This window comes from Strix aluco, chromosome 1, assembly GCF_031877795.1.
Source record: "Strix aluco isolate bStrAlu1 chromosome 1, bStrAlu1.hap1, whole genome shotgun sequence".
NCBI classification, from domain to species: domain Eukaryota; kingdom Metazoa; phylum Chordata; class Aves; order Strigiformes; family Strigidae; genus Strix; species Strix aluco.
The window spans coordinates 67,632,973-67,651,389 of NC_133931.1; the positions used below are offsets into that span (position 1 = coordinate 67,632,973).

At 39.9% G+C, this 18,417-nt stretch overlaps 1 protein-coding gene across 1 annotated transcript in view; it reads left to right on the top strand.

Annotated features, from left to right (window-relative positions):
- LOC141933334 (dynein axonemal heavy chain 5-like) overlaps positions 1-16,898 on the top strand; it is a 166,853-nt gene extending 149,955 nt beyond the window's left edge. Inside the window, exons 74-76 of the mRNA XM_074847902.1 lie at positions 10,074-10,282; positions 15,114-15,335; positions 16,671-16,898. Of these exons, the coding sequence (XP_074704003.1) occupies positions 10,074-10,282; positions 15,114-15,335; positions 16,671-16,889 (650 nt within the window). The 3' untranslated portion in view covers positions 16,890-16,898. The remainder of the gene's footprint in view (positions 1-10,073; positions 10,283-15,113; positions 15,336-16,670) is intronic.
- Positions 16,899-18,417: the final 1,519 nt, after the last annotated feature.

Consider the following 18,417-nt stretch of genomic DNA (forward strand, 5'->3'; position numbering starts at 1 on the left):
GATTTGCAATGTTCGTGAAGCTGGTTACACCAAATAGAATGTCTCTAAATGGAAGCTGAAGTGAGTGGGAGTGCCAGTCAAAAGAGAGTGATAGGATTCTTCTTTTAGCCATCACAGGAGGTAGGCAACAGCACTCTGTATCTCTCAAAGACAGGAGTATTTGGCTGAAAGCGAGCAATGGTGAATGTAGTTAAAATAAAACAAGAGTATGGGCGACTAGAAGCAGATGGAAAATTTGATAAGAAAAGGAGTGAGAAAAAAGAGGGGATGATGATGTCTCCTTTTTGTTTTCACTTCCCATTTTGCTCATCTGCAAGAGTTGAAATATCTAGGAAGGAAAGTATACTGTTGCTCAGCCAAACTTCTCGAATTAACAATAAATGAAGCAGGAACAGTTCATTTCCACTAGTTAAGGTCTCACTCAAGTCTGCTGCTCTTCAGCAGAGAGGCAGAAAATATCTGAGACAACTGTCTCCGCAGGGAGAAGGTCAGAGTACCTCAAAGCCAGCCCCTTCTGATATAGGTGATGGCAGTACTGTGATCTGGCTTACTGGTGTTTTCCAGTTTGACAATAAGTCTTTATGAAGGGAGATTTTTTTAATTTCTCTTTTTGTTACATAAGAATCAAGAGGGATTTTTTTCTTATCATTTGTATGATACACCGAGGCAAAAATGCATGCTTCAGAAATATCATGCCTATAATCTGAATATAAGAAAGAGGTTCGTAAATGTACCCAAGGCTAATTAGCTTCCATATCCTGTAACAACCTATGCTAAGATCAAGCTGGAAGAAACAATTGTCCTCTGTTTCAATACTGAGTGAAAAGTTCCCTTTTATATGTGCATAGAGTTGCTTTTCAAGTAAATTAAAATAATGTTTTCCATCCAAGAAAGTATTAATCTTTCCTTGATTGTGATAGAGGGGTGGATAAGTAACATAATTTATTTGCACTTAGTATTCAGTTCCACAGTGGGCACAGTCCTCTACCAGGTGTTTAATCAAGTTAATGCTGTAACTTTTGTTCAGTCCTCTAAAACATTACAATTTTCTTAGGGACAGGCAAGTTAAATATCGTGAAAAATTGCTCTGAAAACAAAATTGGATGTATAGTTAACAATAACTATTAATGGCTTCTCGCAGATTCATGATACATCAAATGCATGTGGTAGACTGTTAATTAGGGTATGGGAAGAATATTTAGGCACTCTCTCTTGCGCCAGTAAAGGGGAAAACCCCAAACTCTCTCCTACTTGATTCTCCCCCAAAACTAGTCAACTCCAGTCTCAGATCATCTGAGGTCCAACTTTTTCTTTATGATGAGGTAAACTGATCTGCCTGCTCAAACAGGACATGTGAATTTTGACATCTGCCCTGGTCATACATCTGGCTCTGGCTTCATGAACCTACTAAAGCCTGAGCACCTGCTTATAGCAGATCTAAATTTTCAAACAGATTTTGTGATTAAGAATATAGTGCATCTTCATGTTGTGTCATGTAGCTTTGTGAAAGGAGGTCCAAATATTTGATTCTGCAGGTTGGATGTGAATAGATGGACCTTGTAATTTTGCTGTTGCTCACTGAGTTACATTTGAGGTAATATAAAGCCCTCCTCAGTGAGACTCCATGTGCAGCTGAACATGAGGGATGTTGAGGGAATTAGCAGAGACAGTTTTGTCCCTCTGTCCAGAGGGCAGATTAAGCAGTGTTCAGCTTTTGGGAGGGGTGAGGATGCTCAGCATGTGTACAACACGTTTGTTGGCATCCATGCCCCGCAAGCCTTCATCTCCACCAATAAACTTTGCTGCCCAGAGGGCTACTTTTTTTGGATCAAATTGTAATAATTAGATTGTAGCTGGACTTTGTACTCTCAGTTATGTCCCAACCATTAGTTCTGTTTTAATTACTTATTGATTGCACAGAATTTATTTCACAGTTGGTATAATACAGAGCTTCACATAAATCAGAAAACAGCAATGATGATTGTCCTCTCAAGTGACCTAAATAGAGGCTATGTTCCAAATAGAGAAATATTTTTAGAGACAAGGAGCAGTAAGACATAGGGCTTGAACTGAAACTCCAGATCCTAATGGGTTATGAACATCAGATCTTGAGTCCCTGGGAGAAGGTGACCATATTCTTTGTAGGACAGTATACGAGCTATAGAGTTCCTGGGTATGTGCCTTATTTTCCTCCTGTGGAAGCATAGAGGCTTCTGGCACAGAATACTAAAGCCCTAGCTGTTTGTTGGAGAGTGTGCACTTCAAACCCCCTCTCACACTAATGGAGATAGTGTCTTTAAATGCAGTAAAATCTAATGACCCATTCAGTTATTCCTAGTCTCATAGAGTTTGTTTGAGTAGAAGGGAACTGAATGTGGCCTGTCTGTGGGATTGGGGGTGGTTCTCTTTATTTGTCCATGCACTGAGGTAGGAGTGGTAAGCGTTTTGATGTGTCTTCTGTTGGTGAAAAATGTGAGAAGAGAGATTCTGAGGGAGATATCCCTAGTCCCATGGGAGTGGCTTTAATGAATCTCAGCAGTGGAGCATGCTTATAGTAGAACTGGAAGTGGATATTGAATCCTTGGCAATGGAAATAGGCACAGCTTTTAATTTTGTTTTATTTCCTGATTTTTTTTAACCTACTTATCATGCTGTTTAAGGGCTTGTCATGAAAGAAACAAATGCTTAATTTATTTATGAGCATATCTAGATTCTAATTTGGTCATAAAACTGCATCCACTTGGCATTTGTTTCGGGTACCTTATAGCTTTGTATTTTCAAATTAATCCTTTGGAACTGCCTACTTCATGAATAAGTGAAGGATTTGTTATCCTTTCATGTCATATATGTGCCACATGATCACAGAACTCCTGCTGCTACTTGTGCAGTACTTGCAGTTAAGAGAGAGAAGTCCTTTTCCTGTTAACATATTTCCTGAGAATACAGCAATCCCTCTAAAAGCTTTTACATGACTTGTAATGTGTAAAGATTTGTTTCCACAGGCCCAGAGTTTTTGTTCCTTACATTTTTCTTAGTACTTGCAAGACAATTACCTATGGGAGCCATAAACCCAGCATAGAAGGCAAAAGAAGTGGAATCAATACACCTACCTACTTCAGAAGTCATCATGGCATTTGTCATGGAGAAGCTCTACCAGGTTTAAGCAAATTTTCCACTGCAACTACAATAAGGCACCCCTCATGTTACAAAGCTAGCGTATTTCTATACATGTAATGCACACCATACATAACTTACATGCTAGAGCTCGGAAAAAAACCCCACAGATTGGTCTTATCCTACACTGAAAGAGAGGGCAATCAGAGCTTTTGGAATAATAGTATCAGGAACAAGGATATTTCTAAGGGGAGATGGGATGTTGCTATTTGCCCTCTTTTTACCCACACAGATGTATACCATGTGCATGTTCTTTAAATGACGCATAGGTTATATACATGAAAACTCATTAAAATTAATACACTAGCATGTTTCAGGTATATGTTTATGCCAGATTGAGAAGTGTGAGAAAATACAGGTGAGATCATTGAGACAGAAGGTATTGGAGAGTAAAAAATTAGGCATTTTTGTATGTGTTTCTAATATTTTTGGAAGTTTATAATTCAGACAAAGCTGAATAATAACTGTTAATGACAAGGCCTTGAGGAATACTGGTGTATTTCACTAGTTTCTGTACATCTCAGTCATCTATTTGCTACCTTATTAAAAACTATTTCATTACCTGCTTTTAGCTCCTCACCATCCTTATACGACATTGCTAACCAGCGTGTTGGCCTTAGGTGTTTCCTTGTTGTCATTCATATAAGAATATGTTGAAACACTCAGAACTTCATGTAGACATGAGGTAGCATATAGTTCTACGTATATAATAGGAATCACTTGGAATTCCTACATCATCTACACTAACTCATGTGTTAAACCCCTGAAAGAATAAGATAAAGATTCACTATTTTTTTCCAACTCAGGAATACCATGATCTTGACAGTAGGGTTTGCATCACATTGCTGCAAGGAATTTCTGCTCATTGTGTGTAGCACCTTACAAGAGGGATATAAATGAACTCCAAAAGAGCCAAAAGAGGTGGCTGAGAATTTATTCTAATCTGTCTGCTGAAAAACTGAAGCTCAGGAAACTAGTCTTGCCAGAGTGCACAGGAAAGGTAATTTCGCATGAAAGGAAGGAGCCCACTCAGTCTCACTGGCTGGCTAAGTTCTGTTTTGACTCATGGTGCTTTAAGACTGCTAACGCCAACACAATTTTAGTTTGGCCTGCTGACAATGGTAACAGACTTATGGACTGAAAGATCTTGGGGTCTTATCTTACTAATTCTTACAGTGTGTGTGTGTAAGGCTTGTAGGGATCATCTGTGTATGCCACTTTTGGATGAGGATTTTATTTGAAGATGATTAAGAGCACTCAGTGAGGACATTAATGGAATGTAACAATGGGGAATTCATTTGAGGAATGGAGGGGATGAGTCTAGTATGTCTTGTGGTGTAGTTACTCTTGGCTCAGCAGCTCTCATCCATTATTTACTTCTTATCCTGATAAGAATGCCAGAATGCCTTCTGTTGTCTTTTACAAGGTGTGGCATGTGGTTTCTGGACTTCTTAATAAGTGCTGTGTATGCCTGCCATGATGCTAGCCAGGACAACTATTTAGAAACACACATTGCACATTTAGGACAAACTACAGAAAACAGTTTATCTGCCTGTTCTATTATCCTAGCTCAGGGTAGTGATTTGTATAACTTTTTGGGAGGTGTGCATGGATTTTCATCTTCAAATTATTGCTTTAAAATTTTTATTTTCAGTACTTTGGTGGGTGCAGCCAAGTGCATTTAGTACTGGAGCTGGTAAGTTTTCAGAACAATTTGCAAGGTTACTTTCAAATTGCCTCCTTACTGACTGAAGGAATTAGCTATTGCAGACAATCTAGGATTTGTGAGCTGAAAAATCGCATGCTACTCAAGTTTCTCAGTTCCTTTCTTCACTCCTGACTTAAAGAATTAAATCAGAAGATTCTACAACAGAAAAGGAAGGTGGGAAACAAACAGAAAACAGAACAGGGACAAAGGGTAGTTCCAGCTGGAGAGAATACTACGGTCTGCAAGTAAAAAACGGAGGGAGTGTTTGCAGGACTCAGCTGCCTGATTTACTCTTCCTGCTCTGGAGATCAGGAGCAAAAGGAGGTGATAAACTGTGGAGGGCCTTGGCATTAAAACAGCATGGTGGACTTAAATGAACTTCTGAGAGCTTCCTGGGAATCATCTCAAAATGCTGAAGTGCCCAAGTGCTGCAAGTGAAGAAAGAGGGAACTACCCAAAGAACTGCCTGAAGCAAAGAAATTGACTTATTTCAGCACAGCAATGGTGGTCACTGAGCTGGCAGTAACATACTAAAGCTTGCAAAAAAAAAAAAAAAAAAGATTAAATTTGAGGTATGGGGAAACATACATTAGCTTTTATTGTGTTTATCTAGTATTCTGTATACCTTGTACCTTTGGGTGGAGTAATAAATAATGCTTTCTTTGGGAAAGCACAAACAAGTTAGCTGTTGCCATAAGGCAGAAAGGAGGAAAGTTTATGAAGTTACAAGCAAGTTAGGATTTTCTCTTCAACATGTTCAACAAAGAAGAGGGAGTTGCAGCTTGGTGGTGGAGGCAAAGAGTGACTAGTCCAATAACCTGGTTACTTGGGAGGTAAGCTTGAGTGGGGATTAAAGGCTGAAAATATCAACTTCTATAGTTGAAACTGTGAGTCAAGAATGGATTGATGCTTTCACTGAGCTTTTTCTGCTGTGTACTGTTAAGGCTAGCTTAACAGACTCATTGTCTAGCAAGCTTAGTCCTCAAGGGATAGTCTCCAATCCTATTAGAATGATGTCAGCTATTGGCAAACTGTACTTGATGGATAAACTAGCTTCTTCTCATCTCATTTATATCCTACATAATTATTCTGGTTATTCTTGATTCACATCTGTGCCTGTGGGAAGAGAATCAGTCAGTGGATTGAGGCTTTTTTTGGTTCATGTTGGAGTTTAAGATCCTTCCTTTGTTCCTAAATTTATCCACTCGTTTAAATGAGATATGCACATTTTCTAGTCCAGATACAGGCTTTCCTAAATGTGAAATTCAAAATGTAGATCCAAATTTTACAAATTGCACAGTTTTCAGATTCATCTTGTGGTAGTTATGGTAGTGAAAAGGGGCAACTCCATAAAATAATACAAGGTCCTGATGTCCATTCAAAGCATTATACCTATTGAATGAATCACCCTAAAACCAGATAAATTTAAAAGAACAGACTATTTACTTTAATTAGCAATAAAAACTAGTTATTCTCAGAACTGAGTAGGTTTATTTGGCTTATTCACTACACAGCAATTGGATAGATTTAGATGTGGTTTAGAAGTGATGTGGTATAAATTTAGGACATTGGAAAAGGAGAATCCTGATTTCCAAACTGTGTATACTGTGCAAACAGTATGGTTACAGTACATATTATTTTTGAAGCATGGAAATACCCTAATGTCTTTAACTGACCTGACCTTTCATCAGTCATTTTCAGATGGGCTTTATTCCATTCAAGAAAGGGAATATCTGAAGTAAAGCCCAAAATAACCAAGTTATAAACAGCTGACTTGTTTCATTCATAGAACATTCAAGCCTGTCATGTTAAGTTCATAGGACATTCAGTCTCTTCATATGGTAACCAATGCTCTGAGCCTCTCAGAAGTTAAATATAAGAAGCCTATGGTGTTGTGCTGCTCCATCAATTTATCAAAGATATTTTTTCAAATACCTGTATCACCTTTCTCCAGAAAGATGCCATTATTTTTCTCATGTGTTACTAATTTTATTTCTGACAATTATTTTATTTTTTAATATTTTTATTGGAGTATTTTAGCTGCAGGAATGCATCCCAGCACCCACAGATGCCATTTAGTGCTGAAATTCAAGCACTGTATGCCTACTGCCAGAAATGACACCCACTCACTAGGAATATTTATGCAGCTATATGGGCAAGGCCAGAACTGTGAACATACCTCATCCTCAAGAACACTCTGGCTTAGCGTTCCCAGCAGCTGCTCTAAGTCATAACGGGAAGACATCCTAAGAGATTTCACCATGCTTTGAGACAGAGACTGGTTGTATCTCCCTACTTGAAAAACTCCATCCTGGCCACAAGAATAAGGAAGAAAATGTGGCTCTCTCGCAACCCTTGTTGCAGGAGAAAGTTGGCTGCATCAGCCCGAAAAAGTTGGCTGCATCAACCTGGAAACAAGAAAGAACCAGAGATGAAATAGTTCTTTCTTCGTTTGGATCATAATGATCCCCAGGGGGATCCCCAAATGGGATGCTCTTCACTTGTTTTCTGCCTTCACTATGGTTACTCCAAAGTTGAAACCAACATGTGTTGCATGATTTTTTTCCACTTTTTCAACCTCCAGAGGGTGAATAGACTGGTCTAATATTACATTTTTCTAGGCAGAAGGGAGATGACACAAAGTGGCTTCACTCTTAAATGTTGGTGCTCTTGGTTATACGTTGGAGAAGATTTTTACCCCAAGGTTTATTACTTGTGTTTTAAAAGACTTAGCTATCCCCAAACATGATTCTGAACCTGACTACAAGCCATTATAGAGAATGCAGGTGTATTGGGTTTGTGTGCCAAGGTTTTAATAGTGGGGGGGGCTACAGGGATGGCTTCTGTGAGAAGCTGCCAGAAGCTTCCCCTATGTCTGATAGACCCAGTGCCAGCCAGCTCCAAGACAGACCCATTGCTGGCCAAGGGTGAGCCTATCAGCGACGGTGGTAGCACCTCTGGGATAATGTATTCAAGAAGGGGGAACAGCAACAGCAACAGCAGCCAGAGACAGGAGTGAGAATATGTGAGAGAAACAACTCTGCAGACACCAAGGTCAGTGAAGAAGGAGGGGGAGGAGGTGCTCCAGGTGCCAGAGCAGAGATTCCCCTACCATGGTGAGGCAGGCTGTGCCCCTGCAGCCCATGGAGGTTAACGGTGGAGCAGAATCCACCTGCAGCACGTGGAGGACCCCATGCAGGAGCAGATGGATGCCTGAAGGAGGTTGTGACCCCATGGGAAGCATGCTCTGGAGCAGGCTCCTGGCAGGACCTGTGGACCCGTGGAGAGAGGAGCCCACGCTGGAGCAGTTTTGCTGTCAGGACTTGTGACCCCATGGGTGACCCACGCTGGAGCAGTCTGTTCCTGAAGGACTGCACCCCATGGAAGGGACCCACGTTGGAGCAATTCATGAAGAACTGCAGCCCATGGGAAGGACTCATGTTGGAGAAGTTTGTGCAGGACTATCTCCTGTGGGAGGGACTCCACGCTGGAACAGGGGAAGAGTGTGAGGAGTCCTGCCCTGAGGAGGAAGGAGTGGCAGAAAAAATGTGTGATAAACTGACCACGACCCACATTCTCTGTCCCTTTGCGCCACTGGAGGGGAGGAGGTAGAGAAATTGGGAGTAAAGTTAAGCCCAGGAACAAGGGAGGGGTGGAGGGGAAAGTGTTTTTAAGATTTGGTTTTATTTCTCATTATCCTACTCTGATTTAATTGGTAATAAATTAAATTAATTTTCCGCAAGTTGAGTCTTTTTTGCCCATGACGGTAATTGGTGAATGATCTCCCTGTCCTTATTTCGACTCACAAGCCTTCCGTTATGTTTTCTCTCTTCTGTCCAGCTGAGAAGGGGATTGATAGAGCAGCTTTGGTGGGTACCTGGCGTCCAGCCATGGCCAACCCACCACTGCGGGATAGGCAGTATTTTTTAATATTTGCAGTTTTGTAAAAGTTGTTGCATTTGTTGCACAAAAAGAGGTGTGTATAAATGAGAGCAGGTCATTTACCTGCTAGAAGAAAATGAAGCCTATTTGCCATTGAGGTATAGTAGAAAGTACCAGATTTGCACACACTGTTATACAAGTGTTTAGGGTAGCCACTGCATTCTTCTAAATGGATGGTTGGTTTCTGGATGTTCTTCTCCATCCCCTGAACTAGGGACCTGCCAACCTCAATGGAAGGAAGGGATATGAAATACTTACTTATTACAGGCCACATTTCCATACAGATATGTTTGGATGGGCCACAACTCTTGTTTGCAGTCACCCAGAGCACCTCTCTTTCCTTTACATAGTCTGTGGTAGAAGCCACCTAATTCTGTTTGGTATCTCATGTAACCCTTGTGGCAATTACAGCACTTGTTTGTATGATGATGCATTGAACATTGGTATTACATGAACATTTAATTGGAACAGGGGCTACCAGTCCAGTTTCTACAATTTAAAATATTTTAGCTGTAATAAACAAGACAACCTGAGGCCATGTGCCAGCTCTCAATACTATTGAGAGTACAAACTGATAAGATGTAGGAACTTCTGGCACATGGAATGGTGAGTGCCACTGAAAAATCATTGTGTTAGTAAATGTCAATATTTTAATGGAGGCAACAGTACTGTGTATGGAATATGTGAGTATACACTGCTACTGCCAAAAAAATATATAAAAAATCTTGCCTCTAGGTTTATTCTACGTACTGCTTTCCCGCTGGGAATGTTGATAATGGAAATGTACAAAGTTATCATTAATAACAGTGAATTTCATGAATATAATCACTGTCAGTACATGCTTAGGATATAGATGAGTTAGTTACACAGTATATCTCTATCATTGATCATGTATGTGGGAACCATTAAAATATATAAAAAAATTTTAAATGATTAATCACATTCCAAACACAGTGTGAATATAATGAATATAAATATTATGTGTGAGGGAAGACTTGTTTAAAAAAAAAATCTTTATTTCTGATCAAAATAGCAGAAGAAATATCATTTATCTTGTCACCCTTAACAGTGAATCAAGTCTCATAAGTTTGAGCAAATTAACTGCAAATTGATAAGACTTTAGTGCAACAGGTGTGCAATTAAGGCGCAACAAAAGAGGGTTTATTAGACTCAGAATGTCATTTGGAAGTTTTAATTGCCTTTGCAAGCTAGGGGAAAGTTCATTCTCAATGTTTTACTTATCTTCCAGGAACCATAATTATGTCAGAAGAATTGCAAGATGCTTTAGATAATATGTATGATGCTAGAATTCCAAAACTATGGTTTAGGATTTCCTGGGAGTCAGCTACTTTAGGATTTTGGTTTACTGAGCTTCTTGAAAGAAACCAGCAGTTCAGCAGCTGGCTGCAGGATGGCCGACCAAATCAGTTCTGGATGACAGGATTCTTTAATCCACAGGTAAGACTGCCAGACTGATCTTTCTAACTCCTGTGTAACAGTTAAATTAGACCTTGAGAGAACTTCAGGCTGACTCAATCATGACTATATGAAGTGTAATCTAAATTCAATTTTTAGCATAAATGTAGGATAAATTAACTTCAACATCTATTGAAGAAATTTTTGCCATACTCAAATAACATTACTGAACAATGGAATGCATCTTCTGGTTGCTTTAATTATAGTGTGGAAATTGGGTAAATACATCTTTTCACATTTCAATTTTATCCTCCTTTTTTCCCCTCTGTTACAGTAATCTGTTTTTCATTCATTGTATGAAAATCCCTTTGAGTACAAAACAAGGTAAGTTTCAATACTTTGACATAGGAAGAAGCGATTTGGCCTTGGCTTTGGTTTCCTTGAAATGGAAGGTTTGTTATTTATACAACCCCAGAACTGTGCCAGGCTTGGTCTGCAGAGACATTTAAAAAATACAGCCTCTCACCTGCACCATCTAAAATAAAATCCTGGCACAAAATGAAACACAAAAAAAGGGAACAGCTGAGAACAGAGTTAAAATAAGTGAAGTATACATACCTGGATGATGTGTAGTTTCTTTGCACAGCTATTCACATTCATTAAAGCTTTTTATGATTCACAGATGTTTGGGGGAATTAGGAGTTGTGGAAGTGAGTCACTGTGAGAGCATCCAGCCAACAGGTTTCTGTGAAGCCTTAGCAAAAAGCTATTTTAAAGATCTATTTTAATCTCAGTCCTTGTTAGCAATGCAAAAGCTAGCTGAAACAGCTGCCTAGAATAGAGAAAGCAACAGTGGCAAATATTCTCTGGGACTACTGCTGGGAAATATCCATCTGTCATCTATCCTGTCTGTGTCAGCTGTCTGCTGATACCACTTTATAACATGGAAGTGTGCTTACAGAATCCCTGAGCAAAGGCTTCCCAAGCAAAATTGTGAGGGAGAGGGGTAGGAGTTTTAATAATATGATTATACTTCCATACTTGGTTTATTAGCAACACATTGATAGTGGCACTCTAAAATATTCCCAAGTAACTTTTACAATGATCAGGCTCAATGCAACCCTAATACGCTTTTGGTTTTGTTGGTGTTTGCTTTTGCACTACAGATGAGCAAGAGCTGTTACAGATTTTGTACTGGACATTTTAGCTGGCTTTTTTGTGCTTTGGGGTTGTGTCAGTTCTGAAATTTTGCCAGCCCAAATTGGGCATCCTACATTTTTTTGGATACATACATCTGGATTTCTCAAAAAAGCTGCCAATTATAACCAGAGTAAAATGTCCTTAAACAAGCTGTGACCATAGTAAGTGAGAAAGCCTCCAGAAATACAAAAATTAAACACTTCATAACACATCGTTCTAGAAGTTCCTAAATACATAGTGTGCAGAGAAAAAAATCTGAGAATGAGATGTGCTTACCTGATTTAAAAATCTATTTTTGCTGACAATCACAAGCTTAAGAATCAGGTGCTTATTGCTATAGTCTCCATTTTCTGTAACCCAGGCTTGTGGGAGTGGCTCATTCTACAAGAAAGTCACCTGAGCAAAGAATCACAGCAATAGTCATATTGCTGTGTTTAAAATCAGTATTTCATATGTTAAGAAAATTGATTTTCATCTTATCAAGAAAGTTGAGGTGATGAAGTATTAGAGCTACAGTTCTAATGGCTTGTTTGTAATACCTGAGAAATTGTCAGAAAAATCCTTTCATTTGTGAGATGAAATGCAGTTCCTAAGTAATTTGTAATTTGCCTACTTGTATAGATCTCACTGTTTGCTTTATAGTCAATGGATAAATGCCATGGACAACACAAGACAATAAAGTAGATTTATAGCACTGGGAGAATGAGGCATTCTGGCAATAAAATGTAATATAGGACCTGACTCTGCCTTCTTTTGGACTGTTTATACACCAGGATAAATTCAGTAATTTCACAGAAGTTAATCTTTATTTATAGTGATACAAATGAGAGCAGGCTCAGGCTTCTATGTAAAAGAAACCTGATTCCCTGTGTGTGTCTATATTAGGCCAAGATAACTGGGGTGAACAAAACAAGAAGTGCCAGGAATTTTCTTCCCTCCTGGAAGTTAATCTGATGTTACTGGATTTCTTCCTCAAAAAACTTAACACTATGCACATCTCATTTCTACCTCCCAATTTCCATATTGTGGCTGATACTGCTTTATTGTTTCCTCGTTTGCATCTTTGTATCCAGTTGCTGTCACTTGTCCTATATATGGATTTTAAGCCCTGTGAGGCCAAGCTGTCTATCTGGTTGCATAATACTTAGCATAATGAAACCTCAGCCTATTTCTAAGACCCTTATATGCCAAATCAATGTGAATACCAATAAGAATATGAAGTATAATGCCTTCATTCCTCAGTGCCCACTTAATTCTAGCAAACTTCCCATAATTTGCTTGCTGTAGAAACTGCAAAGTAAGTGACAAACAAGGAACCTCCCAGGCAAGGTAAAGGAGAGAATGTGATTGTGAAAGCAATACACTTAACTGATTTCCATATTTCTCGTCATAGCTTCCATGGATGCCTGCTTCTCCCTCACTGAAGGTTCAGAGTTACTTTGCAGGATTGTTAGAAGGCAAAGGGACAAAGCTTTAGCAGCCTTCAATGATCAGGCCAGAGAGAAGTTCAGGAAAGGGCAGGTGAAGAAAGAAGAAATAATTTTCCCTGTTTCTGAAATCTCAACATGCCCCCCCCCCCAAAAAAAAGAAAAAAACAAACCACACAAACAAACACACAAACAAAACCAACAGGGCAAAGATTACCAGAAATCAAAGCAAATGTCATGGCAAATCATCCATTATGTCCCTGACAGAGGGTTTTGAGGGGAGCCAAGCCCTCAGCCATACAGTGGCACCTCAAGCCACTTGGTTCTTTCTTGTGCTGTTCACCCACTTCTGGGATAGGCAGCTGGGCCTCCAGCTCACAGCTGTAGTCTTTAAACACTGTCTAGGATTCATTCAAATGAGCAGATAAGTGTTACAAGTCCCACTGCAGACAGTGTATAGGTCCTGCCATCTTTGTAAGAATAGTCTGCAGTCTAAATCTTATCCCTGAAGACAACTCGCAGCTCGGAGCTTACTTTTATTCTAGTGATTCCACAGTGCCTTTGAACTGATTCCCTTAATACAGTCATTGCTCTGTCTTGTCCTCTTCAGGCTCTTCTTTCTTTAATATTTCAGTTTATCTGGGATCCAGTAGCCCTCTGGGGCCTTCCGGCAGTGAACACTGTGTATATTTTAAACTAGTGGTACTAGCATGTTTCTACAAATTAAAATCCCACAAATTAACTACAAGGATCCTGCTTTCAATTCATGGCATTTCTGATAGAAGAACTTGGCCTTTAATCCTGTCTCCCTTAGCTATATGCTAGAGTTCTCAACTACTTCAAACGCAATTACAATTATCTGTGCTATCACAAAACCTCTTTAAAACACTTGTCCTATGTCTCTGGAATTATATTAATGAGAAGCAACCAATGTCAGTTAACCAAAACATCTGAGTTCATGAATGTCATCTGATGTTCTCGTAACTTGAAGGGTGTTGTGTAGCTACAAAACGCTTAGCATGTGCAACAAGCAATCCAGCCCCAGCAGCCAGAGATTGGTCCCTGCATTTAGTAGACCAACCTGCTCATATGTCATATTTCCACGTATGACATCTTTCCATCCATTTGTCCCTAAGAGTAGCTCAACAGAGCATCCTGCACTGTGAATACTGAAGAAAAATAAAAAGCTTGTTCAATTCCCTCATTGCTCCTGATTTCTTCCTAGCTGTGCTGCTGGATCTCTAATACCCACCTTTGTGTGTTCCCCATCTCTGTCTCCAGATATCTTCTTTTTCTTCACTGAAATCTGTCCTGAAACTACTTCCTTCCTAGTTGTCCTTCTCAGTAAGTCCCTCTTGCTCTTGCATCTTCAATTTTTGTGTTTTATTCATTCATCTCACAGCTATACAAATCAATTTCCAAATGGTAAAACAAGGTATACATCCACAGCACGTCCCCTGGAAGTGCAATGCAGTCTATACCCTCCTGTCTCTTAGGACTAAGGTACTTCCCGTGTACTGCAGTGTATGAGAGAAGCTAACCAGCATCTTCAGCCTGGCTTGTCTTGTGATAGCTTGTAACTATAACGTGAGGTTGTAGCTCTTTAGAACGGAGAGGGAGTTTCATTCTGTGCTGCTGAAGTGCTGTAAGTTTATCTGGCTGATGCCTACAATAGTACATTATTGCAGTATATTAAGGCTTTGCACTGAGCAAAGTGACAGAGGCATTTCACTATTTAATTGCATTATTCCAGTTTGTACTTCCTTTGTATTCTGTAAAATGCTTCATGATTTGTTAACTGAAAAGCAATTTTACAATGTTGGCATAAGAAAAGGTGAATAATATAGCACACGAAATACCAGTGTTATTTGTGGCTTAGCAATTACCTGTATTTGGAACCTCACAAAACACTGGCAGCCTTATACACCTCTCTCCATCTGGCTGGTCGCAAAGTAGGCATGTGAGGGGAGGTGAGTTATACATGCAGCTTCTGATATGTTAAAGAAGCCAGTTTGGTGGCTTCTTAGCACCAACACATGCACACCAGGTATACAAGAATGCATGGTGCTGGGAAAATGTAGGAAAGCACTGGATTTACTCAACTGAATTCAGTTTTGTATGCAGATAAAATTCTGTGTGATGAGGTTTTATACTGCTGATGTCACTATTATATGGGGGAAAAAAAAGTTTGAAATGGGTAAGTTCAAGTATTTTAAAATACTCTATGTCATATTCAATCTCTTTAGGGATTCCTAACTGCTATGAGGCAAGAGACAACTCGCATGAATTTAGCAAAAGGGTGGGCACTCGACAGTGTTGTTTTACACAATGAAGTGACCAAGATGATGAAAGAAGACGTTGTTGGCCCTCCTCCTGCTGACATTGGTGGGGTTTACATATACGGCCTTTTCCTTGAAGGGGCAGGTTGGGACCGCAGAAACAGTAAGCTGGTTGAGTCGGCACCAAAGGTAAGGATCAAGTGAGCATGACTGACTGTGGCATAATATGCTATGCTCAGAGAACACCAGCAAGTATTTTGAGTGCCTGCAGCAGTGGTTTCACAACAGGTTTAAGAGGACAAAACACTAGCAGGGCTGGGAAGAGGACAGAGTGTTTACCCACCAGAACCAAACAAAAAGTCTTCTGTTAGAAAGTGAATTTAGGATGCGCTGCACTAGAGCAGACCAGATGCCAAACTTTTTGCCTTCAGGGGCCCTAGAAGCACAGATATGTTTGAATATAATAGTGCAACCCATAGTCAGCCTTCTTTTGACTGACCAACTGGGACCCTATCACAACTTCCAAAGCCCAGGACTGTTTGATGACAGTTGCTGTGGAAGTCAGTGTTTGGATGGCTAGAAATCCCTGGCATTTGTTTTTGAATAGGAGGAAGAATATTAGTTCTGGGCTTATGCTCAGTTATCTGTGCATGGAGTTATATTTTGCTGATGTGACTAAGCAGATTTAAAATCTAGCTATGGAGTAGTGATTAGATGCTGTGGTCACTGCCTGGGGAAAGCTGTCATTGTCTGCACTGGTATACTTTTTCCAAACCAGTGATAACTGTCCTGGAAATGGAGTTGAGGTATAAAACACTTTCTGTGTCTGGCTGAGAGCAAACTTTTCCAAACCAGACCTTGCCAGCTGTAGCTTCTGTTGCCTGGTTTGTCAAAAGACACCTTCAAATGTGGAGTTCATGCAAGTGCTCTGGAGTGTTCAGCAAGCCTTCATGTTGCTCTTGGATTTGGGTCTTTTTTTCCCCCTGCCAATGAATACTTTATATTGCTGAAAGACCTGAGGGGACCTAGTCTTTTCAAACACCCAAGAGGGACTTCAGATCTTTGAAATTCTGCTGCCAGCAGTGCAGAGGTAACAAGGAGGCTTGATAAATGCTGCTTGGCCTTTGTAGCTGCAGTCCTGCTATTCAGGGAACAGGAGGTGGGGAAAGAATGGTGAACACTAGCCAAAGGGGCAAAGGACAGGAAAAAAGACAATGGTCTCTCTCCCTTTTAGAACCACCTTGTTGTTTTTCCATCTACTTCCATGGCATGGAGTTTTCCAGGTTTCTGCTGCTTTCTTTTCCTTCCAGGCTTCCTGATGTCTGTTGTCCCTGAGCTGCCACTGGCTTAAAGTTAGGGTCAATGTAGTAGTGAGCACAGGGCCTGTGTTCTTGCGTATACCCCTGCTGAGGTGGTGGTGCTTTTGCTGAAGGCCATCATGGAATCTAGTTTCAGCATTTGGAGTTCAGACACCCTATCCTACTTCTCTAATGCGGAGCCCCATGTCTCTTTTAACATTCTCAGGCGCTGTTCACAAGTCTTCCTGTAGTCCATGTGTATGCTGTTAGCACAACAGCACTACATGACCCAAAGAAGCAACAAGGAAGTGTGTACTCCTGCCCTGTCTACAAAAAGCCTCGGAGAACAGATCTGACATACATTTTCTCTTTGTATCTGAAAACAGTGCAGAACCCTGATCATTGGACTTTACGGGGCGTTGCACTGCTCTGCAATTCAAAATAAGGACCAAGAGATAGCTATAAAGAAAGAACCACCTAGGAAGATTAATCTGCAGCCAGTAGGACTTCTGTTGGTGACAAAGTGGTGGTTACTTTCTCATAGGGTTATGGGAGTTAATAAATGACGTATAGAGATGTGTTAATTGCACATAGATCCGTTTACTTTGTTCACAGCAAAAATGCTAAATATATTTAACCTTGCAATATCAGAGGTAAAACAGTTGCAGGTGTAAAATTTGGCAACTGTTATAAAGCAAGTGAGAATATAATCAACTAGCTTGCTCATAATGGAAACACTAGGAAAAAAGTGCTTATGATAGCGACAACTGCTCTAACATTGGTAGTGGTTCTTTTGTAGATGTTCTCTTCTTAATACAAGACTTCTTCATAAGATGATATAATCCTTTTAAAATTCAACTTGGTAATTAAAAACTTATCATCCATAGCATTATTAAAGCTGTAATGACAAGTGAATTAAATGTATGGTAAAACTTCATGTTTGTCTTCATGTATTCCAATACACAGTTCCTTTGAGTTTGCATTTGTAAACTTACTGGGTGGTTTTACAAATGGATGTTATAATTTCCTTGAATAGTCACTTGTTTATGCTAATGAGCATAGAAGTTTATCTTTGCACAAGTAGTGGCCTTTGCACATAGGTACTGATTTCTAAACCTATGTCCCACTATAAGGAAGATGTGCACACACCCCATTATTAGTGAGAAAAAAGTTTTGAAAGTCTTCTCAGCGTAAACACATCTGAGCACCAGTTTGGGTCTACTAGTACTTGCCGCATTGGCATTAGTGCCTGAATCCTGCAAACTCAAACCTTTAAACTGCTTTTTATTCCGTGTTTTGCATCAGTTTAGGTAAAAAAATAGTAGAAGATACAAAGGCCATTTCTGGGAGTAAATTCACCTGAAATGGTTGAAGTGAATTTGTTTGTTACTACCATTGCTATCTACCCTGTAATTGAAGGGCAATTGCTACTTCTCTTTTAATAGGCAGCTATTGGCAGAAAACGTGTTTGGCTTTTTTCACTACCACAAATTCAAAGCAAAAGAAATCACTGTTGGATGTTATGAAAGAAGGACTTGCAGTGAGTGCTTTGTTAATCACCTTTTTTCTCCTTGTAAACACTTCCAATTTTTGTATAAACACTTCAATTTCTTTTCAGCTGATGTCTAAGAACGTAGTTAATCCTTTCTCATAACCACTTCTACTCTGCAGTTAGCAATTGCAGGTCTCTTTCTGTGAGGAAGTTTGATATTCACACTCCCACCCACAACCTAGCAGAAAGTGCCAGATTTGTTCTTGGAAGACAGAAGAGACAGGGACAGGGTCCCTTTCTCCCACCGAGCCAGGAGGAGCCACTTGTTTCACACGCAGTGCGGGCGAGATTATCTTACCGAGTGAAGCCACCTGTTCAAAAAGTGATACACCAGGCCCCCCTGCAGTACAGCTGTACATCAACCGATTTCATTGAGAATTTTGTTTCAAAGAAGGGTGAAGGATTGGGCTTCAAAATCATT